The 25,484-nt window shown below is 38.0% G+C and overlaps 1 protein-coding gene across 1 annotated transcript in view; it reads right to left on the reverse strand.

The window, feature by feature from the left end:
- The window catches only part of PARG (poly(ADP-ribose) glycohydrolase), a 126,728-nt gene that overhangs the window by 59,129 nt on the left and 42,115 nt on the right, over positions 1–25,484 (reverse strand). Inside the window, exons 8-9 of the mRNA XM_067552474.1 lie at positions 12,265–12,357; positions 6,113–6,270 (exon numbers count right to left, since the gene is read on the reverse strand). Of these exons, the coding sequence (XP_067408575.1) occupies positions 6,113–6,270; positions 12,265–12,357 (251 nt within the window). The remainder of the gene's footprint in view (positions 1–6,112; positions 6,271–12,264; positions 12,358–25,484) is intronic.

The raw sequence follows: 25,484 nt of genomic DNA on the forward strand, positions 1-25,484 counted from the left end.
GAAGATTAATAGAATACACCACCACATTCTAAGGGGCGGGGAGGGGGGAGGAGGAGGACACACTACTTAAAGGCAATAGTCAGATCTTTGCAATGATATGTTTATGGTGAGGAGGTAACTGGAGCCACTTTTTATAGAAACAATATATATTCCTATTCCCTAACCAGATCACCTCAAACACACTGGATAATTTACTCCACAGAGAATACTCAATGCTATGAAATTGATGTTGTTTATGGTAAGAGGCAATTGCATTATTGCTAAATCAAATTTCAGTTCCCCTGTATAAGTGTCCTGTACAGTTTGTCCATTTCCTTTTCTATATTAAAAAAATCCATAAAAGATGCATATATCTTAACTAGTGTAAATTTTTTCCTACTTCCATTCACTAAAATAATTAGCTTAAAGATCCTGTTTGACAAGGCTGGAGTTAAATTTAAGGTACATACTGATGGTGTCAGTATTTTATATGATCAATATTGCAGAAATATGCCATAGTTCAGATGTCTTTTTTATATAATTTCATTTTGCCCTCTAACCGGTCTGTCAAAAAAATCTCTGGGTTTATGCTGATGTGCATACTACTTTAAAATATGAAATTGAACCCTATGATCTGAGCTAAGCCTATTCCGGATTGGGAGCCATGTACTTCTGTCGTGCTTAGTCTCTTGTAGCAGCATACCACAGTTAAGAGTCAACAACTGCTGGCAGATCAGAGCCACAGAAGTAAAGTGTATGAGCTCTTGACAAGCCACTCGACCTCTCTTATAGTTAGCTGAAAAACTAATTTGAGAAGAAAGTATATTTTACCCTCATAACCTGCTGCTAACTCCATCATACTTTGACAGTTTTTAAATAAAATTAAGGGGCTTCCCAAAGAATTAGAATTTAAGAGACAAGTCCAAGGATTCTCAAAAGGAACAACAGGCACACCCAACAGCATCAGAATCAGCACAAACCCTCGTGACAGAGAACTCTCTGACCTGTAATCCCCACACAGAAGTAGTGAAATTAAGAACAAAGATTCAGCCATAAATGTTTTATTTCTTTATTTTACAAGGAATGTAATGAGAAGGAATATTGTGTTTCCAAAAAGGTGCTAGACTGACAAATCCCTGAAACAACTCAGATTCTCTGTCTATTCACAGAACAGATACTCCATAAGCAGAAGCAGTGTAAGTTTCTTCAACTACCCCAACAATGTGCCTCAATATGTTCTGGAGAATTCACCTCGACAATGGAAAAACATAGTTCATTCTCTAAGCACAGTAGACACTTGACATCTCTGTCTAGCAACAAGGGTGTCGCACAATAACAAATTTAATATTTATTTATTTTGCAATGGAGATACCATACCACAAACTGGATTGGCATTTCAACCATAATGCCTAAATTCCCAGATTCTCTCTCTAATTCAGACTCATGTTAAAACGTATCTTTTCCATGTCAATATCTTTTCTCCCTCTCAAAATACTGCTTACCATATTTTTATTCACATTAAATGTTTTGAAAGGAAGAAGTTTTCATCATGATTTTGCTGCAGCATATAATACTCATGAAAAGCATAGACATAGTCCTAATTACAATTCTAAGGCAACATTTTAGCACCCTAACCCTAAAAGACAGTTTTAGATATAATCTTAGAGACAAAAATGTTTAATTCCATTTTATCAGATATACTTCTAGTTTATATATTATGCTATTAATGCTTTTAAAAACCCACAAAGACACATCCTTGGAAAGTTTAAAAGGGATGTATTTAATCACATTGGCAAGTATTATTTTATTACTTTATTATATTATTACTTAATGGCCTTTCAGTTTGTAGGAGGAAGCACAATCTAAATTTACACGGAAAGCTTGCAATGTACTATAAAATTAAGCACTACAAAGTCAAAGATGTACGGATATTTATTTATTTATTTAAGGTGACAATAGCAAGAGTTGGATGGGAAAGTGCAAAGTGTAAAATGGCTTATGTTATGCTGACGTATAAGCATTCTCCCTTCCAGATGACAATGAAGTTTGTCAGCATGCAGAAGAGAACTCTGGAATCTTGCCTTCATCAGCACAGTAACAAGCAGTGGCACATTTGAGATGGTTTACGGGAAATAAAACAAATGGTATGTTCTCAATATCTTGTACCAAGTATGGGTTGTTTTATAAAACAGATTGATAGCCTTGTCAAATCACAGTAGGCAAACAGTGACAATTTTTACTTAAACAGGTCCATATCAAGTGTACCATTTCATTTTATCATCTGAAATGGCCAAGCCCTAGAGTGGAAAAGAGAGGACATTTTCTGACAGCAGATTTAAAGTGTTTTAAATTAGTCTTAAGACCTCTCTCAGTTTAACAGTCTATGAAGCACCAATTTTTAAATGTGTTTTAAAATGAATAGAGGTGAAAGGGGCATGGTTCATTCTGCAATTTGACGTAAGAGCCAAATCTACACAACTATGAGTAAATAGATCATTTTCACTTTGCAACAAAAGGCCATCAGTTTTAACAATGAGGGATGGATACTGTGAGGTGTAGAGCACCATCACCTGCCAAAGACTCCAATGAGATACATGAGTGAATAGCAGATAAGAGCATCAGGCCCTAAATTAAAAGGGTTGAAGACTATCTATATTTGACCCATAATTCTATGGTTTTCCAAAATAATCACTGAGTATGTGCATACTAGTCATTCCTTGGTAGAATAAAACCATAAATTAATAATAAAAGATTAACTTCATACAGCAGTCATGTTCCTAAAGACAAAACTTGATTAATAAATTGCTTATGCACATGTATTGTTTACATAAACAAGAAGAAAATTTTATTATTTAAAGATTTGATTGTAAGAAAAATGTGTATTATGTAAATTCTGGGAAGGTGGAAAGACAGTTTAATTATGGAATAATGCATTTGTCTGCAGAAGAAAAGAATGATGGGGGATTTGATAGCAGCCTTTAACTACCTGAAAGGAGGTTCCAGGGAGAATGGAATTAGGCTGTTCTCAGGGTAGTAGATGACAGAACTAGAAGCAATGGTCTCAGGTTGCAGTGGGGGAGGTCTAGATTGGATATTAGGAAAAAAACTTTTTCACTAGGAGGATGGTGAAGTACTGGAATGGGTTACCTAAGCAGGTGGTGGAATCTCCATCCTTAAAGGTTTATAAAGTGTGGTTTGACAAAAGTCCTGGCTGGGATGATTTAGTTGGGGTTGGTCCTGCTTCGAGCAGGGGATTGGACTAGATGATCTCCTGAGGTCCCTTTCAACCCTAATCTTTTATGATTCTATGACCTATGATTGTTAAAGAAAAAAAAAAAAAAATCACAAAAAACAGCTAATATGCACACAGTTATTCTGCTACGTTAAAGGAGTGCACTACATGAAGTTCTACACCCAATAGAACTAAGTAATTCATATAGAACTAAGTAATTCATACAGTTATACAGAAGATAAAATGTAAACATTTCAATATAATTTAAGTCTGGATACCATAGCATATTGCTTTGGGGAAGCAGGATTGCTCAGCAGAACAACTTCTAATATATCCTTCCCTAACCACGGTGGGAGAAAAGCCCCTGATATTCCTTAAATGTGTAGTGCATTGTTATAACAGTCACAAATTATGATTTCAGACATTGCCTAGTACATTTTGTACATACGCTGCTAGTTTATGAATGCTAGCTTGTATTTTCAAGTCTTATAGAATGCAATGGGACAAATTCCATCCTCTCTAAGCATACACCACTACTAATGGATGAGGACATTTATTTTATTGTCCTTCCCTTACTATCGAGGTGCCCACCTTCAAACTGAAAAACCAGGAAATGGGAAGAGAAGATGGCATTGGCATTGAGGGTAAGAAGAAAATGGTGCAGACTTTACCCTTTCCTTCTCCCCCTTTTCAAAATACTAACAGGGCCATGTTACATTAAAAGCTGAGGTAGAAAACAATGTTACTCCTCTGGGTCATTTATTGTTGTATGCCTCCATCCTTCAATCTATTTTTTGTGGCTTTCCTCCGCAGCTCTTACCTTAGTAGTCCTTCCTTATCTCTGTGACATTTACTCACTCTCCCCATCTTATTCTTTGTCCCTCCACACTAGGTGCCCTTCCCCAATCTGCTCATTACTGGTGCAAGGGAGATAGGGAGAAGAGTTCATGGTGGCCCAGGTTATTTGCTGCAAGCAAATGGCTGCAGTACAGCCAATCTTTCTGTAGACATGCCACTCACAGCACTGTTAGAGTAGAAGTGAATTGAACTCTAATGCAATGAAGTGGTAGCCCAAGGACTAATTGGAGATTGCATATCCATGGTTCCACTATGACAGAACTAGTGGGATTGGGGATACCTGTTCAACCAGCCTGATGTCAATTTCACCAGACTGAGTGGCCAAAATTCACAAGGGTTTACAAAAACCATGACAAAATATGATTTTTGTAAAAATCAACAGGGACACTGATAAGCCTGGAGAACAAAGATTGTTCCACTTTCCAGGGACACTGTACTTTCTTTTCCTTTCCCCAGCTTGTATGCATGCAAAGAAGGGCAACATTCTGCCCTGTGTAAATAAACAGATGTGTTTGTCTTTGTGTATGCTCTGAGCAGGAGGTTTGAGATACTTTAATTTAAAAAGTAGTAATGAAAATATAGGAATTTATACTGGTTCATAGTGTAGAGAGTTTAAAGAGAGCAAAGAGGGACAGGCAGGCATTAGAGGCAGACACCATTACACAGACCAATATAATATCTAAGCGTGATCTATCAAAATGGTTATCTATTGCTTTAGCAGTAGGTTTTTTAACCTATCACAGGTGTTCAAAGAAGTTTTATTTTCAACTATTAAAAATATTCTGTTAGCCATTAGTATTATATTGCTGTCCTTATACAATGCTCAGAGAAAAGGAGAGGACATAAATTCACTTTGGTAGTATGACTTGTATTTCAGCATTGTCTTCTGTTCTTGATGCAGTCTAATTTAACTGTTTAGTTTATATTATGCTTTTAAGTAATGAAAATTTTCCCCCAGTTTGAATTCCACAACAAAATTTTCAGACACAAGTGCACAGCTAAATAAACTCAAATGAGGCAGACTTTGTTGCTAATCCCGACTGCTGCCAATTATAATATAAATCTTGTAGAATGAATGGGTCTCTACTGTTAAATTTATTAATGTTTATGGATCAGTCTTAATTTCCACTTGGAAATCTGCTGGACTGGTAGAATGGCATGCCTGTGTCCCAGCCCACTCCAGCCCTGAAACCATCAGGGTAAGAACATGAAGCTTTTTCAGAAACTTCTTTCTGGTGTCTCTCTCCCTCTCTCTGTGCTGACGCTGAGTCTGCAGCCCTAATAAACGAAGGACTAGTCTACACATAAACTTGCACTGCCAAGACCAAATCAGTCATAATTCTTACCTTTTGTTATTTCAGTGCAAGTCTTTGTATGGTATAAAAGTGTCCTATTTCAATTTTGCTTAATTCACTTTAACAATGAAAGATGTGAATTAAAATCAATTTAATTATTTCAATGCAAGTTTGAGCCCATGGATGGGAAGAATAAAGGCTTGTCTACACTCAGAGTTCCACTGGTTTTAGTTTAAGATGCAATTTTATCTGATTTAGTTAAACCAGTGCACAAAAGGCTGTGTAGATATACTCAGTTTAAGTCAAATTTATTTCAGTTTCACTTAAGTCTACTAGGAACAGGCTGAAACTAAAATGAAGTAAGACACTTTTTAAAAAGAATAATTATACATAGCTCTTATACAGTACTTTTAATTGTTTATAAACATTCATAAATGGAAATAAGAGTGTCCACACTGGGGTTTTCACTCATTTAATTAAACCAGTGCAAGTTTGTGAGTAGAGTATGGTAGATCAACCTTGTTATCAAGCATTTATTTTTCATCCACAGGACCCCTTATTTCCCAGAGATACTGTGATTAAATAATTTCCTGTTTTTTCTTTATAATTTTAGAGGCAAGAAACCTAACTACTGAATTGGTGTTAATTGGCTTCTAATGATGTGAAAGAAAAAACAGGCTTCTTCCCTAAGTGACTACAATATTTCCCTTGAAAGGTCATCTGCTCCATTTATTCAAGAATGCCATACCTGTTGAAGTTAATGTCTGGATAACTAGAATATTCAGACTTCATCTTGGCATTGCGTCGTGGAAAAGTGCAGAAAAAAGCATTGGCTAGAAAACTAGCGATCTGCTCCTGTGACATTGTGATGGAGTGATTCATCTTTTGTTTCAGTAAAGGTATTGGCTACCAGAAGAGAATGAACAAACAAAGAGAGAGAGAGAGAGAAAAATAATTAGTTTAGCAATTCAAAAAAACAGGAGCACAAAATTACATTTACTAAATTAGAGCAAGAGTAATTTAGGGCCATTGGTTGGTCCTTAAATCAGCAGCACCATTAAAGTCAAGGGCTGTTAAACTAAGATGATTGGGAACAAGCTTGTTTGATAAATTGCAGATTTCTAATCAGTAACAATAAGGCCAACAAAGCATTACTTATCCGAGAAAAAACAAGCTCCAGAAGTGGAAACAAACAGAATGTAGTAATGACCGGGCAATCTTAAAATCAAGAAAGATATAATATATTTTCTTTATACCTGCAGCTGGATTCTAAAGTTATGCCTATGACACAGAGGCATGCTGGTGGTTCACTAATGTTTGAGCAACTCTTTTCAGGCCTGACTTACTCTCTGTACCTCACACACTGGTGACATGATTTGTATTTAAAAGGCGTCATGTAAGCCGGATATCTATACAAACTGGTAACATACTGGTCCTAAAAATCATTGCATGGTGTATGTAAGGGGTTTATAAAAAGGGTTATAATTATGTTCAAGAATTATGTTCTTAAAATGTATTTGGCAAGCAGTGCTTAAGCCACATCTGTTCTAGACAAAGGAATATGATTTAGCTTGCTTGAATGTCTCCTTGGCAAGGTGTGACCAAAGCCAAAGAAAAGCACATTTACATGCAGAGATGACTATTTAACAATCTCAATGGAGATTTTACCCCAAGAAGCCTTCCAGCCTATTGAAGCAGAGTCAATGAAATTTGGGAAGATATAAGCAGTAAGAAAAAAGCCATTTTGGCATCCTTTACTTGAAGGGACAAAGGAACTGAGCACTTTGAGATCTGCGAAGGATCCTGGCTTGAGAGTCTTGTCAGCCATGCTGGAAAAGAGACTTGAGGAACACCTCTTTGAACAAGAGAGAATCTATTTTGTTGAATCAGGTTTTAGTATTAAAAGCATATTTTTACTTTTGTTTGCTTGTAACCTTTCTATCCTTATTCCTTAACATTGTCATTCCTTGTCATTGTCATTCCTTGTCATTCGATCCTATGTTCTTTTGTTAAATAAATTTGCTTTAGTTTTACTATAAACCAATTCAGTGCACTGTTTGAAGGGAAGGGTGTGTTAACCCTGCTTAAGTTAACAGGCTGCAGTGTACTGTCTCTTTAAAGAAGCAACAAATTTACTGCAGAGATGTTTCAGGGGAACTAGGGAGTTGGGGTTTACTATTTGTTACCTGCAAGGCAAGGTTTGGCTGGCAGACTCCTGAAGAGTTTAGCGGCAAAGTAGACAAGCTGGTGTGTCAGGGAGTTAGCAAAACTCTAAATAGCAAAACCGCTAAGGCTGAGAGGGGTAACACAGTAACTCTCAATTTTGGGACCCCAGCATATTGTCACAATGCTGTCAGGCAGTTTAAAGAAAATGCATGATTACAGCACTCATCTTTTATAGTACTCAAGAACAAAAGACAGCAAGCATCATTATTACTACACATTTATTTTATGACTGGCTTATCAATTTCTTTCTTCTCACCCTATAAAACATGTGCAGTGTATAAACTAGAAATTCTGTTCCTTTATAATATGCCAAAGGAGGAAGATGCTGGGTGGAGTGGAGGAGTTGGGAGAGAATTTAGTTCACTATTCTCTCTCCTGTGAGGAATCAATGTTGGAATCTTATTTGATCACAAGTGAAAACCAATTTGCAGAATTTCATTGTGTGTTCTAGTGGACACCTGTCACCAACACAAAAATTGGCACAACTAGCAGTCCATGGGCCCAAGAATGCAATACATTTACAGGATTGAACTCTACTTGTATTCTATCCATCTTAATATCACAATTCCATGCAACATCCCCAGACTGATGATGCCTCTTACCAAAGAATTTACAAGTCTACATAATGAACATTATGAAGACTAGGACACCATAATTAAAGATTTAGAACTTCAAGGGAAGAATAATTAGCCAGACTGGAACAGTTACTGTTTTGTTTTTAAATTAAAATACCCTTAATGAGACCAAAACAAAACAAAAAAGTTTGGGGAACAGAAAGTGAAAAATACTGAATACAAGTCACAAACTTTCAAAGATACCCATGAAAAAACCAGAAAGTCTTAAGTAAAGAATAATTAAACAACAGTGTCTTACAAATAATGTTTTTGTTTCCCTATCTATAAGCTACCCTCCCGCAGACAGTAGCAACAGATTTACAGTATGTCTACACTGGCGAGCATACATATCCAAACTAGTTTTAATCTAGCTAGCTTGGGTCCTGGAGCAATGAAGCCATGACAGCACATGCTTCAGCATGAGCTGTATGAGCCCAAAAACCTGGGGTAATTACTCACAGGCTTAGCCTGCAATGAAGTGCATACTGCCATGGCTTCACTATTCCAGGACCCAAGATAGATAGATTAAAGTTAGCTTGGGTATGTCTACTTGAGCTGCCAGCACACCCAGTAGTTGCAGGACAACATACACTTTCAGAGATGCTTACATTAAGTATCTTCTTTCCCACCCCCCACAAGTAGCACACCTACAGTGAGAGGGAGGTAGCTGGAAATGTGAGGGGTAGCAAGTGCAGGAAGCTGGTCTTCAGCCCAGCTGGCAGATACACATAACAGCCACTTTACTGGTAGGGCTGTAGGAATTCTACAAGGCTTGAGTGTGTAAAAGGAGAGAACTAGAGTAAGCATATTGGAGCCACTGCAGAAACTGAAGGATAGAGAGATTTATATCAGCTCCCTCTCCCTAAACTCTTTAGCAACATGGAGCTGCAATAAGTGGAAGGGGGGTTGTCTGGGGGGGTTGGTGGTTGCCCTTCTGTGGTAGTCTGATCTCTCCTCTGGATAAGTAAGCCTGCTGCAAACCCAGCATCCAGTTTGCACAGTTCAATTATAAGTTTACACAAAGCTCAAAGGTGGACTATGGCACTTATATAAAAACTGAGCTTCCAGTGAAAAAATATGCTTTCCATAAGAACCACCCTATTTCTGCTTTGTGTTTCTTCCTTCCCTATTTTCTTCTATTTTTTCCTCTTTTCTTCAATGCACATTTCCCTCCTTGTATTAATTTCCTGTTCCCATCCCCCATAAGCTTCACTCCCAACCCTTCCCCATTCGGGCCACCAAAATGACCAGCAGTTAAGTACTTAATGTTGACATTTAGAGCATCATCATGGTATTATCATTGATCATTATCATGATTACTCATAATCTGTACTGGAGTTGACCAACCAATTAGAAGGGGTGAGGGAGTTCACACTTCTTCAAGCTATTGTTTCAAGTTCTGTGCAGACAAAGTAATCCATGTTTTCAATGTCTGTTTTCTAACAATGAGAAACCGATTTTCCTCTCCCCCAATGAAATCTTAGATTGTGCTGGATGTGAAAATACCATCTGTCTGTCACACATACCCCCTCCCCCTCCCAATTAGGAAGGCTAAATCTGGCCCGGGGCTGTGTGTTTGACCTTTCTGATTTAGAGTAACTATTCAGCATTAACAAGGAAAAACTGCTGCATAGGTATAAAAAAGAAGTCTTAAAACGTTTTGTTAAAGTGAAACTGTGTATTGGCAGAATAAAAATGTTAGAATAGGAAGTATCAGAGATACATCGCTTTACAGAACACAAGAAAAAGCAAACGCTCAGACGTATGCAGCATTTTCACTAATGTATTAGCAGATCAGTAATCTCAGAATTAAGTCCTCGGCTATCATTCTTAGTTTTTAAAGAGACCTAGAAAAAGGGGCACAGATTTCAAATTCACCTCTATTAAATTGACCATTCTGTGTTCTTACTAACCTACTGGCATATCTGCTATAAGATTAGGACACCAAAGTGGCCCTCATCTACCATTTTGGTTTGGTAACTTGACTTTAGGAGATACAGATTTTGCAAAGCCACATTTTCATAACAGCAAAAGCAATTAACACATCTGAAAATTAACAATGAAATGAATGCTTTTTAGATTTTAGAAACTGAAAGTAAACTAGCAGACCCTGCTATCCTTTAATCATAGTTGACAGCATGAAAAACGTAACTGTACATTAAAAGAAGTCTGAAAAATTTCCTTTATAGAGTTTTTCCCAGAACACTCAAGGGATTTTATTTTAAGAACCATTTTTATAGCTGATACAATATTACTTAAAAAAATAATTCTGATTTTGTTTTGTAACAGGCTAGTAGCTATTGTAATAGTCATTTTTTAAAAAATAATCTAATGAAAATACATTTCTTCATCCCTTCTTCAAGCCCCCTCCAATTAAACAACTGCCATCTTTGCTTCTGGTTCTCCACAAATGCAACAAGCAGAGCTTCAGTGGAACTGGGTCATTATATTTTAGCACTTCTAGTTCTAAAGAGAGATCTCCTAAGTGAACAGGTGCAATAACTAGAATTATTGAATATATATCTTTAAAAGACATGCAATAAATGAAAGCTTCAATAAGAATATTTTGATATATTTTTATAAAGTATGAAGTTGTTATATTTATATTCACTGAATTTTGATATCTCCTTTGGCCATATGTTTTTCTTTCTCTGTATACCAGGGGTAGCCCAACTGTGGCTAGTGAGCTGCATGCAGCTAATTTACAGTTAAAATGCAGCTCATGGATCCCCCTATGGCCCCTTCCCCCCATTCTCAGGATACCAAACGGGGGTAGGAAGCTTGAAGCTTCTGCCCTGCAGCAGAGTGGCGGGTCAAGAGGATTTTTCCCAGCAGGTACGGGGGTTTCAGGTGGCCAGAGAGTCTGGCCACCCTTGCTATATAGTCATCTATCAATCTATATCAGGGCTTTGTAAGACTGCATTATGAGATCAGAATTAAAAATGGAAGAAAAAGATTGAAAAATCCTGTTCTAGAGAACTCAGTTTATCTAGCCAAACTATACTACTATTGTAGATTAAGTCATTTCAGTGCATAAAATAGATTTCACTAGTGCATCTTAAATTCAGCTACATCTAAACTCAAAGAATGACTCAGAGATAAGTTGTTGACTGTTTTATACTATCTCTCAAATAGAAATGTTGCATGGAAGTAAAACTCCTTTAAAATATCCATCATTTAATCATCCTGTAGTCCCGTGCATGCTGTAACCACTTTTAAAAGCTTTGTAGCTGCCAAAAAAGCTCTTCCACAACTGAATGACTAGTAAAAAGATCAAAAAATATTCCAATTTTCTGGATTTGTGTCCTCTGTAAACATCCTCTTTAGCATAACTAAGCAGAGCAATGCTTTTCTATTCTAAAACTAACCCCTTATTTCTGAAAAAACCTATTTAAAAAGTTGAGATAGTGGTGCTTACAAATTAGGGGTACTGTCCCGCAAATGCTTACTCATCCAAAAAGTCTTTACTCAGATGAACAGTCCTGAGTTTGATGGGACTATTCCCAGCAGTAAGCATTATACCAGCTAATAAATGCCTGCAGGATTGGGCCCTATTACAATAAGGTAAAAGTTTATGATAATTATTGAGAGCAGTATATTCACAGTTTCTCCGGAGGCGTAAATATAATCACATTTTTTAAGTAAAAAAAGAAAGCCTTATCAGAAGCATTAGTCACATGATTAAAATAGCTTTAAAAATGGTTTCAAAGCCAAAAGAGTTTAAATCCACTAAAATATTTTGAACAGTGAAAATTTTTTCAAAGTTTAAACATTTCATGGTCATTTCATAAGAAAGAACAAGACATGCCAGTGTACATAGAATTTTGACAGATGACAAATTAAGGTTTAGAACTGAGACAGTGAGTTTTTAATGTACTTTAGTACCATTATGGATGTGTGTTGTCCTCCCTATTCCTGAGGCCTCAACTAAATATGACAGAAGTACCATAGCTTTCAATAAGAAACATAAGATGGCCATGGCATTTTGAACCCAGCCATTAGTTATCGTTTACAGAAAATTAATCTGCTACTGGGGATGTACCTAACTACGTTTACTTACCTGGGTGCAGATACTAGGAAGACAAAGTGCTAGCTTCACCATATCAGGCAAGATGGACTGGAACAAATGCTGAGACTCTGCATCTTCAAGAACCTAAAAGAAGAAAGATTACTTTTACACCAAAAATGTGACTGATATTAACAAGACTGCACAGGTCCAATTTTTACACTGGAAAATAAATACTGGACATTTTAAAATTTATTTTGTTTAATAATCTCTGCATTCCTATAGCACCTTTGTTTGTAAAGTTAATTGAAAACTTTGGATGAAATTATGTTTCTCAAAGTACAGAGTAGATAAGCAAAATTGGGGGGAGGGAGGGGTGGAAGGAAGCAAATGTCCTCCCAGCCCCTCCACTGGGTGCAAGGAAGGAGCCACAGTGACCCCAGCTATGCAGGGGCCAGGGAGCCAAAGGTGGGGCTCTGGGGCGGAGCCTGTCACATCACACACACATACACCCCGTCATTCCTGCTCCCCGCCACCCCTGCAGTGGGGTGGGGGAGAGTGGGAAATGGGCTCACAGACACTCCCTCTGGTGGGGCTCTGCTGCCGCTGATGGGAACACAAATGTAAGTATTGGCCTCCGGGTGCCGGAGACCTACAATACGCCACTGGATGTTTCTAACTAATTTAAAATGAAATGAAGAACTGCTGATGGAGAGAGAAACAGGAAGGATATTCCCAGACCTCCCAAGAGTCCTGGGTTTCACTGGACTGTCCTGCTTTGATCCTCACAAACCCTCTGTCCTGGGTGAAGTGAATATTTCCTCCATTCAGGGCTTTTCCTGGAAGTGGAGTTTGCCCTGGACCCTGCGTTCGAGAGGGCCCAAACCCAGTGGTGGTGTGACCTGGCACAGAGGGTGGCAGCACCACTCGTATTTGACCTGGCTGCTTCTCTGTCACCCTGGGGTGGACAGTCCAAATGCGATTGGTGCTGCAACCTAGCACACGGTGTTGCAATACTGATAAAATCTGGCCAGTCTGCCCCTCCGTCTCTGCCTATAGGAGGGTGTATGGACCAGACCAGAATGCTGCTACATCCCACTTTAGCCACCTCAAGTGCTGGGAGGGATTTGTCCCAGAAGGCAAAAGCTGCAGTAGAGAAAAGCTAACATTGGCTAGACTGTGTGGAAACATAGAAAAGAAGGCCAGGGAAATCCCAGGGAACTTCTCCTCAACATAATGAGCCAATTCCTCAGGTGGTATAGCTCAACTGAAGTCAACTAATTTACAGCAGCTGAAGATGTGGCCTATAATCTTTGAGGGGAAAGAGGCAGGCCTGAATACACAGGATAGTTTTCTGCTTTTTTTGGCCAGCGAATGTTCTCCTTAATAATCATTTTCTCCCTGCTCTTATTTGATGTCACTCCATTTGTGTACATTTTTAATCTAGTTTAATACAAGGTGCTGCAGGAATCTGAAGAGTAACACGGTTGAGTCCACTCCAACAGGCAACAATCTTGGAATCTTATTATAAGACGTTCATGAAAAACAAACTATGAATGTAAAGTTTTAAATTTTCATTTAACACCCTGAATTAAAACTCTTGCTTTGCAAAGAAAGTAGCAAGTCTGAGAAATCTGAAGGAAGTCTGGATGCAATGTAGGAACTGAATCCAAGCTATACATCATAATCCATTAACAATATAGTATATTTTCAGAAACGGGACATCTTTTAATACAAACTGATAAGGCACTTATTTCACTGCAGTGGCTGGCTGTTGGCTTCAAGTACATTTGCATTTTTGTATAGCAAGAAACATGGATATCAAAGAGAACATCTAAAATCTAGTAGCCTCAATTTTAGCAGATTTTCAAGATGTTGGCTTGTTCTCCCACAGCACAAACACCCCCCAATAATGAGATAAACAAAAATGTTGCAAGCCTGGAATTGCAGACTTCAAGCCATAAAATAAAATAAATACATGTATAAATTAAATCTATTCAAAAGAAAACACATAATCTTAAGTGTCTATCAGGCTGTCAAATTCTGATATTTTCTCTCCTTTGGGTAACGCTTCCTGTCTTTTAAAACTGACACATGAATAGTGGCCACCATGCTTTGCTGACTGCCACAAGCTATACAGTATCACTTATCTGGTGACACGCTACAGTACTGAACTTTGTCACAGCTGTCAACACTTCAACCTTTTGTTTATGCTCCTTTGCAAAAACATGCAAAGATAGTATGACATACATCCTTCCCAAAACAGAACCAAGGCCAGCAACTTCACAAGTCAGATGCAAATGCACAATTAAATGTATAGAAGTGCACATTTTAAACTCTGAAGTCTGTTTCCCTCTCCTCCCCCCCAAATGTCCCTACAACAATATCTTCCTCTATCTCTCTTACCTTCCTATTAGCTTGATTAAGAATCTTCCCTTTACAAATCATGGGGCAAAGTAAGGCCCCAAACTTGCAGACGTTTATGCCCAGGAGTACTTCCACTGGGACTATTCATGTGCATGAAGTTGAGCATCTGGATAAGTGTTACCAGAATCAGGGTCCAAAAGCCCAGTCCTGCAGCACCTACACAGGTGAATAATCCCATTGATTATTTTAATGGAACTTACTTACCTGAGGAAGGGCTACAGGACTGGTTGCTAAATCCACAAAGATGTCAAGAATCTCCCACCTTTTTCTCTAAGGATCATCATTGCTTTAAACCCTCTCCTTTTTACAAGGCAGAGTTCCCTAAATACTTTTCAGTATGATTTCACAGTGTTCTTCAACTAGCAAAGGCAGAGAAGGCAGGGATGGGGAGGGGGGGAAATAAGACAGGATACTGGGCTGGATGGACCATGGTCTGACCAATATGGCCATTCTTACGTTCTTATCAAGGTTTGAACCTGAGTGGCTGACTAAATGACTATGACTTAATGATGCAAATGGTTCAATGAGTTGTAGCAGAGGTAAGAGCTCCTGACAAGCATATTTGACTTGACTTAGCAAAAATGAACATTTATACTGCAGTAAAAGAAGCTTGATTAAACACTGCCATTAGTAATGACCGCTTGTCAATGTAAACTGGTCCTCCAAATATAATGAACGAACGTGCCTGGCAGCCCAAATGAGAAGAAACTGAGGTAGCACGTGATGGTAGGGAGTTTAAATCTAAACCTGACAGCCCATCAAACCAAACAAACTAAACATACGAAACACTCACTTGGACAGCTCTATCTATCACATAAGAAGGTAGAATAATCAAGCCAAAAAGGCAAAACAGCATGCACAGACAGCAGTGGCTTAGCATTTTCTACTTGTTTGTTTTCTCTTCCCCTTATTAACTAGATGTGACAGAATGCTGACTGACTGAACCACATTGCAGTAACAAAATGAATGCTTCCTTCAGACCTTATGAAATTTGTGTTTCCCAAATGTAATGCATTTTGGCCATTTTATTCCTTTCTGCTCTTCAAATTGCAGTGGGATTGTTTTCAAGAAAACATTTTTCCTTTTTTAAACCATCTCGTCTCAGATTCAGAATCTGAGATGCAATACAGATGTAGATGCAATACAGATGGAGCCACTTGACAACTAAAAAAAATATTGTCAATCTTATGAGACATGTTAATATCATGTCTACTGCATTCAATTTAAGGAGTTTATATTTAAATTTAGAAGACTACAATATTGCCCCCAACACAAAATACGCTCAGTCTTCCTTACCATAGAATTATATTGGCTAATAAGATCAATACAATGTTTATTTCTGGATTTTACATCTCTAAAAAAAGAAAATAAAAGCACACACTCAACAGCACAGTCATTCAAAAGCCAGCATCAGTGAGATTTTGAATCCATAATGCAGTTCCACAAATGAACAAAATATATGAATGAAGCAGATTTTATTCTTGTATTTACAAGGTAAGAGCAGATTGAAATTCTGGGTTAAAAAGGAGTTTAATAAGAATTTTACCCACATAAGAGAAAGCTCAGAGAGGTCATTTGAATATTAAGTCACATTCATAAAATTCAGTCCATTTTTGTGTATTATAAAGGGTTATGAACATGGAAAAGAAAATAAAGCAGAGCAATAATAATGAAAAGTAATGCACATTTTTTCCATTTTGGAGGACGGGACAATAGGATTTACTATATCCATTTACAGATTTTAATTTGTTTGGTTTCTTTACCAAAGTAAATCTTGTGACTGCTTATATCCATTCAAAATGGTGCTGCAAAGGTCATTTTCCTACCTCATCGCTTTGACCATTTCACCCCCTTCATGAGTTCCCCTTTCTCCATCAAATCAAATATAAGCATAAGCTACTTGTCTTCATTTTCAAGACCTTCAAGGCCCATTCCCAAAAAGTTACCCATCATGTCTCACACTAATGAGAGGTTGAGTCTCACCTCCCACCAGCCAATGATGACAGCTTTCAATATGCATTCGTTAAGCTTTCAAAAGAGCACCTTCATGCTTTCTTGTGCTTTGGAAGAGCTCCTTGTATACATCTGTAAATCATTCTCCTTGTCCTCCTTCAAATCCCTCCTTAAAACTATCCTTTGCAGTGGTGCCTACAAAAAAAACTTCACAATGGTAAGGCACAGCTGGTGTCCTGTAACAACTGCCCATCACATTGACCAATACCGTCTCATTGTTTCCTGGTGCTTCCCCCATGTTGTCTTATACTTGGACTGTAAGCCCTTTGTTGTGTGTTTGTACAGCACCTTGCACAGTTGGGTATGACAGACTCCTAGGTGCTACCACGATATGAACAAAACAACTATTTTCTTTCATACATAAATATTTTACCAGAATGAAGAATAACCTCATCAATAGCCATTCATGACTCCCCAAGAGGTGTATGACAAATGTTAAAACAAAAGCGATTCAAAATACTGGGGACTCCTAAAAGTACTTTTGCCTATGAGTTTATTTGCAAGAACTAAAAAACATCTCTCAAACTCTCCTCAGATAAACTGTTAATAACTATATATTGATCTAATCCAGACATCCCCAAACTGTGGGGCAGGCTCCCCCAGGAAGCTGCAGAGGAATATTTGGGGGTAAGGGGAGCACAGAGGGCCTGGTCCAGACCACAGAGGGCTGGGGGGATGGGGAAGGACCACCACTCAGCCTCACTCTGCCCCCAAACTCGTCATGGCCCCGCCACCAGATGCAGCCCCAAGCCACAGCCCCACACCCACCTCCAGCTGAGGCTGCAGTCTGGGCTCCTGGCACCCGGCTTGACCATGCCTCCTGACCCCAACCACGGCCCCACTTCCAGGAATGCCCCAGCCTCAGCTCCAGCCCCTCGGGGGATTATGGGAGGGAGCATGGACAAGGGCAAAGGGGTGGGTGCAACGTAAAAAGTTTGGGTATTGCTGATCTAATCTGTTCCTGGTTTGACTGAGAAGAGATCCTCAGCACACTTTATAAACAGTGATTTAACTCAAACTGCTGCCAGTATTACATGACCCTGTGATTCCACTTTGACTTCATTGCCCCAGCACACACCTATGCATTTTATCAATGGTTTGTGTCAGCAACTGATACACAGATATGGGGGTGCAGTTCTCCAATAAGAATAAATATATTTTCTTGTATCATGTAAAACAAACTATTAATCATTGCCTTTATCCAAAACATTGTAGAAAACATGACAAGAAAGCTTAAAGCCTGGCAGCAATAAACAGTAAGTATTTAGGCTTTTATTTTTATTCTTACTCTAAGAGTTGTTAATGAATTTCCAATACTAAAGGAAAACAAAACAAAAACAAAAAGCAGCCCACAAATGAACTCCCTCCTCTCTCTTTTTAAGTTACCACATGAAACTAATTCAGTAGGAAACACTCGGCTGTCAAATCCATCCTATTTCTCAGATGCTTTTCCGACTAGAAACCATAGGGAAGAACAAAGTAATCTTTGGAGGGACGAGAAAAACCACAATACAGGATTATGGAGAGAAGAACCTTATTTGAGAAAGAGAGAAACGTTTATGACATTTATCAAAATCACAAACTGACACTTTGAAAAGAAATAGGAAGACAGCTTACAAGAGAGGAGTTAATTCATTTGTTTAATTTTTTTCAAGACTCATATGTCTCCTGCCAACTGAACCCTGAAATGATCTCTGAGGTGTATCACCCTTGACAACTGCAGCTTCATTTTTGCAGTTTTTCAAAATTTTAAATAAAGTCCAAATGGTTTATGAGAAATAATAATAAAAAGTGTATTAAATTTATGACTCATTTTAATGTACTTTTAGAAAAAGCAGTTCATATTTCAGCACAGTATCGGAAAGATAACATTTTCCTCATGGCTATGAATAGATTCATCATCAACCTGGCCTAGTGATTGGGAATGACTTATTATACTTTTTACATCTCAGTTACTGGTCTACACCAGTAATGATTGAAAGTCATTGACAACTGAAGCCACTTATGTGAAATGAGTGGCCATCTCCCTAGCTATGAAGGATTGTTCACATCAGTACTTTCCTTAATGTTTTGTTCAAGTGATGGGGCTTCCAATACTTACTTTGAGACTAGTTCAAAGCCTAGCAGATTTCATCATCAGGCACTCTGATACTCAGTCTACATTTTCCCCACTGATATTGGTTCCATTATCCCTAAAATGTTTTGTGATGTCTTTCTTTAATATATGGCCCATGAGTGGATACTAAATTTACTCAAGAGGCTCTTCTGTCATTATGAATTGTGAGTAGAGCTCAATCATTTTATGAGCAGCAACAGAGCCCTATGAGTGAAGGCTAAGTAATTATGTACTACCGTTGAAAGATACACAGATTGAAGTCATGGAGTCTGAAGTCATTATCAGAAAATAGTTACAGCATGGGCAGCAGCAGCAATGCCAGTTTCCTGACACTGACCAACCAATGTGCTCCAACCCTCAACGGAGTCGACCATCTCTCTGAGTCAGCTTCCATGACTACTTAAATCTTTGATGTGTACTGCTCAAACTGCCAAAAAAGCTCAGAGATATCCTCTTCCACTGGAAGGAATACTAGGTTCCACCTATTACCCCCTTTGATTGTAGAATGTCCTCAACAATATTGGCTACCAGATAAGCATGGGCCAGTTTAGCTAGAAATATTAAATTCTATTTCTTCTCACATACTGATGCTGTACTTCAGGTCAACCCATTGTTGAAAATCCAAAAAGAAACCATTAATGAAAAGAGTGGATGGATCAGGGGATAATTTGGGTATCTCAACTGATCTCAGACATCAGTTTCTCCCATTCCAAGAACTCAAAACAGTGAAATCTACTTGCTCCAGCTCCATGATGTTATCTGCAGCTTAAGCATTTCCTGAAGGACATGTTTCATCCTAATGCACTGGGAGGACTAGATACTTCAGAATTGTTGTTGATGTGGCGAGAGTTTCATAGGTTCACCCAACCAGTGGTAGCCCATTATGACTTTTAGGCCCAAAAGACCCTCCCCCTAATAACTGCCTGCACTAGACCAGGAACAAAGATTTATTTATATCCTTGAACACTAGCCAACAGGAAAGTGCCTTGCAAAACATTAAAAACTCTACTATCCAGCAGAGAATTATATTTCATTGACACTGGTCAGCATATAGATTACAGTGCACAGGCTTTGCCAAAAGAGGCTTCTGCTGGAGATGTGGGTTTCCTGCAGCCATACATTGCTCCTTTTAGCTAGAAGGAGCTAGCAGGTTTAACATAACAGATATCTCCTTAAAAATTACTTCCCAGCACAATGTTGTGATATATCTCTTCATCTTGGAACATCTCCATCTTACAGAAAACTTGGTTCTCCAGAGCACTGCTTGAAGCCAAATGACTACCGCACACCTCTGATACATTTGAAAAGATTTACTCTAACTTTTTAGAATCTTTGATTAATTCCTATAGAATAGAAACTGAAATGTCACTTTTTTCACTTCCCTTCCTCCCTTTCCTTTGCCTCCCTTAGCCTTCTTTTAATGTTTTGTTCTTTTGTCTTTATTCTCTGTTCTCTCATTTTGGGGGGGAAGATGAGGGAGAACAGAGGGAATTCCTGATAAAATAATTTGTTTTAAAAGGGTGTTAGAAAAGCATTGGAATGGTGTAATTTTTCCATAAGTCTAACAAGAACAAGCTTAACACCACAAACTTGATTTGTGGATGCCATGAAAGAGGCAACCTAGATTAACAAATTTCATTCACTACTGACATGCTCCATTTTTTAAATCAATGTTCCCAACTGCCAGCACTGCACACCTAACATGACCGAAAGCCCTTCTTGAACAACATCTCCAGTAACGAAGGTTATGCCTAAATTAGAACCTCAGTAACAGCTGGTGCAAACTCACTGCCTCCAGTAAGTAGACAGTTCTTGGTAAGCAATTCTGTTGATGAGGCACTATAAGAAAGAGAATCCAACTCACTTTTTTGGATGAGACAGTGGAAGTAAAAAGCAGTAAGAAACTTTTAGTCACTAGAATAAGCAGATAGAACTTTAAATACAGGCTGGAAACATTTGCAAACCGCAGTGCCATTTTTCCACAGCCACTTTTCAGGTAGCACTACACTTCAAAATTTTGAAAGATTTTACCTTTGGAAGTTTTTCAGTGACACTATTCCTGACACCCAATATCTGGGGACACAATGAAATAAAGTAAGGAGAGGAACGGTCTGATGAAAAGCATGTGGTTCACTCTTTTATGACAAGGAATTGTTGTGCATACTGGCATAGTTCTCATATAATCTAATGACTACAGTAAAATCTGCCTAAAGCAACCACTCAAAGGGGCTGACAAAAATCTGACTGATTAGCAGAGGTGGCTTTCAAATGAAAGTGGCACATATCGGTACCTTCACATTAATTAGATGTCAAATAGAAGCGGTCTCTTCCGTAGTTTCATTGTATTATTAAAATCTAAAACACACCTTTCCACATGGCTCATGCATATGTACAAATTTTAAGCACACATAACATAATTATAACACCACATCTGTTACAAGTGAATAGCCTAATTTCCTCCTCACTCCACCTCCGGCAAATCTGTTTCTATACCACGCTCATCACTGTGGTGCCTGCGTATGCCATTTTTCAATAATCACTAACAGATATGGTTAGATATGGAAAATCACCTATATGCTGTAATTCAATCCTTACTGCTATTGTCTAAAGAGGTTAGCCTCTACATTTAAAATCTACATTTTCAGATAAATGCACTTCCACTATTTGAAGCATCTTTTTTCAGTTCTTCACGTAGAGAAGTTTATATTTTGTTCAATATGGGGAAAAATTCCTTTCTGCTACTCTGAACAGAAAACCCTCCACTGCACATTCACAAGACCATTTCAGTTTAGATTACTCTTTTTTAATCTGAGGTAATGAAATTTTTTGAAAACATCTGGACTAAAATGAAATCTAGCATGGAGCAATGGATAGGTTATTTCAGGCCTTAGGACATTTTGTTTCTTGCTTAAAAAGCCTCCATTCATAGTGCTGACCTCTCTCGACAATGCTTACTTCTGTTAGCACTGTCCAGCCAATTATAAAGATAACTTATCAAAAAACCAGTCATCAGTACAAGCCTGTACTTCAGATTTTCCTTTATTCTGGTTTCATTGATTACAGCTATCATTTATTCAACCAGTTGGTTCAAACAATAAACGTATCAAGGACTATTCCAGTCTTCCCTACATGAAGGCCTGTAGTTATACAGAAAAGGAACATCATGAGCTATACATACACTCTAGTAAATAGACACTTAAATCATCCTTGCAAAATAGAAGTACCCAATATTGGTTAGGTGCCTAAGACGAACATCTTTCAAAACTAGAGTACAGTCTCTAGAGAATGGGATTACAGCCAGATGTTCTAGATTCTAACCAGACTCTGATACTAAACAACCATGTGACCTTTAGGCTTGTTGTTTAACTTGCGTCTCCATTTCATCATCTGTAAAGTGAGGAATTTAATGCTTGCATATGGATAGATAAGTTTGGGGATAGGGTGATTAACTATTTAAGATTTGTGAAGCTTTTAGTAATCATCCAATAAAAGACTACATAAGTATTTTTACTACCTTGACAGGACCTTATTAATTTCATCCATATAAAAGAGGAAGCAGCCCACTGATACTTATGACCAGACCATTCCTCTTACAGAAGAGCCATGCTAATCTGACCTTTGCTAGTCTGCACACCATCGTCATTTGCACACAAGATTTGCTCCTTACATCTCAAATAATTGATAGAGTAATGGTGTAGTTGTTCAAGTTCTGCTACTTAAACATCAACACTTTTACAAAATATACTGTCACATGTACATGTACGCTAGTACATTATGTAGTGGTATAAATCAAATGAAACTATCCTTTATCGAATAAATGAACAAAGTAAATTTTGTAATGCATTATCTGGGATATGTGTGTTTTTTACAGTCACTAAAATTAGCCAACTCAGTAAAAGGTTTCCCAGAAAGTGTGAATTAGCTACTACTATTAACTACTTCAACAGTAAAATAATGCCATTTTTTACACTTATAAAAAATTCTGGAGTGCAAAATGTTAACTAATGGAATCAACAGAGACTCACTGCAGTGGGTTCCACCACAATGAACTTACGGTATATGGAGTCTACACACAACACTAAACAAAATCTTTTTATAAGCTTGTTATAAACAAGTACTTTCTGCACATACCTGTGTAAGAAATGTCAAGTCAAAATTTAGATATTGAGATATGCTAAATATGAAAATGCTAAGTGTTTGCTAGTATGATACAACATATGCTATAATTAAAATTGCTAATAATAAAGTATAAAGAAAAACTGTTAATGAAGAAAACACAATATGTATTTGCAATAAAACAATTAATTTTCATTCTTGAAAATAGGATCTACACAATGAGGTTCTAGTGAAGATTCACAAATACAGTTCTGCCTGTAAAGAAAAAAAACAAGAAACATTACACCATAACAGATACACACTTTTGACAGGGATCAGTAACCAGAAATAAAAGATGAGCAGGTGAGGATTAAAAGAATAAAGCATTAATTCTTTTTTCAGTCTGAACGACCAACCGGACAGATCATTTGCTTCTGCTGCTGTAACTACTTACAGACTTACCTGTTTCTGTGAACCTTTGAAAAATTATGCCATATTGTTTTAGTCTGACAGCTGACACACTATTTTCTATAAAATACTGCCATATATATCGATTTTACCAGAAATTATTGGTGCAGACCTTGACTAATCCTGAAAATAAATTAATAAGAACAGCAGATTTTAGAGGCTTATGGCCAAAAATAGTGGATCTGAGCTGGACTGGGCCAGGAAAGAAGGAGCACTGGTTTTATGGCATGATCCTCCTTTCTCTGGACTCCAAAGATTAGGCTTTGCAGCTAGGAAGGGATGGACCAGACAGTTAGCCCATTTCTGAGGCAATGTCACCTTTCCCAGACTCATAAGGAATACCCAAGTAAATGGTGAATAAGTCAGCATTCATTCATGCAGCTTCCTCCACACAAAAAAGGGAAACCCTATAAAAGAAGAACCATAGCATGCTTTCTAAAGGAACTGTTTAAGTGGAAACTGAGAGCAAGCAGTGAGGCACCTAGTCGCAAACAAATTTCCTGAGACTCTAGGTGTCAGATTCAGAAATCCTTCCTTCCTACTCTACATAGCCAAATCCAGGGCTTGGAAGCAGCTGATGTGTGCCCATACCCATACGCTGTTACTCTCGTTTTTCAGAACCTCAGCTTTATTTTAAGGTTTCTAGCTATTATAGTTGCTAAGAACTACGGTTGCTCAGTTTTATACAGAGGCCAGAAGCCTCTGAGCGTCACACAACTCACCTGCACAATCAGTGTAACAAGAAGTTACAACAAACTCTGTGCGAATTCCTCTGTTGAGTATTCTGGCAGAGTTCCAATGATTTTACTGAAGATTGGGTTCTTCAACTGGAGAAAAAGCCTCCCTTCTATGAAATCAACGCAGCTCCAATTTGGTCCTACTTACTTAAATCTCTGCTACATTCTATATAACCAAAACTAAATTTGCAAGCTGGATTTTGTTTTTGAAACACGGGTCACTCCAACAGTTTGTGTAATGTTGCCATGTCTATTAAAAATCCAAAAGCTTCTCCAACCCTTCAAATAACGGAGCAGCCACAGACCACAAGAGAGCAGTTCACAAAGCAGCATCGGCAGCATGCTCAAGCTCAAATATTTTAAAAATTATAGGAAGTAATAAAGGACATCTAACAGTTGACAAATTTAGAGGATATAACCCTTTGTCCTTGGAAATAACTTCCTGAGACAAAGCGGCAGCAGTTGGAGTCTTTCACACAGCATGGGATTTGGCTCAGGAAATCCCTTGCCCACTCAGTGAATGAAAATTTGAAGTGGGATGGTAAATATACACAATAGGAAAAGAAAAGAAAGTTACAATAATAAACATAGCACTGTTTATAGGGGACTATTTAATAAAACCCACTGATCTGTCATCATACTCAAGCCACACCACCACTAGGTTACCATCATCTCACCTTGGGACTGAAACAGTAATCATCCCAGCAACATCCTCTCCCCCACCTCTTCACCCTTGCTTTCATTGCCTATTCTTTCCTATCACTTCAGAACTTTTCCATTTCTATTCTTTGCCATCTGATTAGAGCCCAGCATGATTTTCAAGCAGCAAGAATTTTATGATCTAGATGTCATTATTAGCAATGGCATGCAAAAAAGAAAATCACAACCACAGTTATCGGCTACTGTTAGAAAACAAGAGAAAACAGTGTATCAGTTCCATACACGGCAACAGAATTGTCCACATGCCAGATATTGATCCCAAGTAGCATCCATTAGGGACAAGCGAGCCATCCTGACTTAGCAAGAATTCTGCACAGTACTGCTTACTTGCATTTTAAAATGTAAACTTTTAATTTTAATTCTTACAAAATGTTTTTAAATTCCATAATGTTCCTTATTTTTTTAAATGTGAATTTTTGCATTCACCTCTTAGAACAGTGTATGAGCTCCCTCTTGTGTTGGAAAAAACCACTAGATCTGATTGGATCGTTTTGTCAAAACTGAAATGTTTCACAGAGACATGCGGTGGGTGAGATGATGGTGATATCTTTTATTGGACCAATTTCTATTGGTGAGAGAATCTTTTGAGATTACACAGAGCTCTTCTTCAGGTCATATTGTCTCACCCACTTTGTCTCTCTAATATCTGGGGACCAACATGGCTACAACAATCACAGAGAGATATCAGTTTCAACAAA

The sequence above is a fragment of the Emydura macquarii genome, unplaced genomic scaffold, assembly GCF_026122565.2.
Source record: "Emydura macquarii macquarii isolate MOO-44397 ecotype Brisbane River unplaced genomic scaffold, CSIRO-AGI_Emac_v2 contig_1390, whole genome shotgun sequence".
NCBI classification, from domain to species: domain Eukaryota; kingdom Metazoa; phylum Chordata; order Testudines; family Chelidae; genus Emydura; species Emydura macquarii.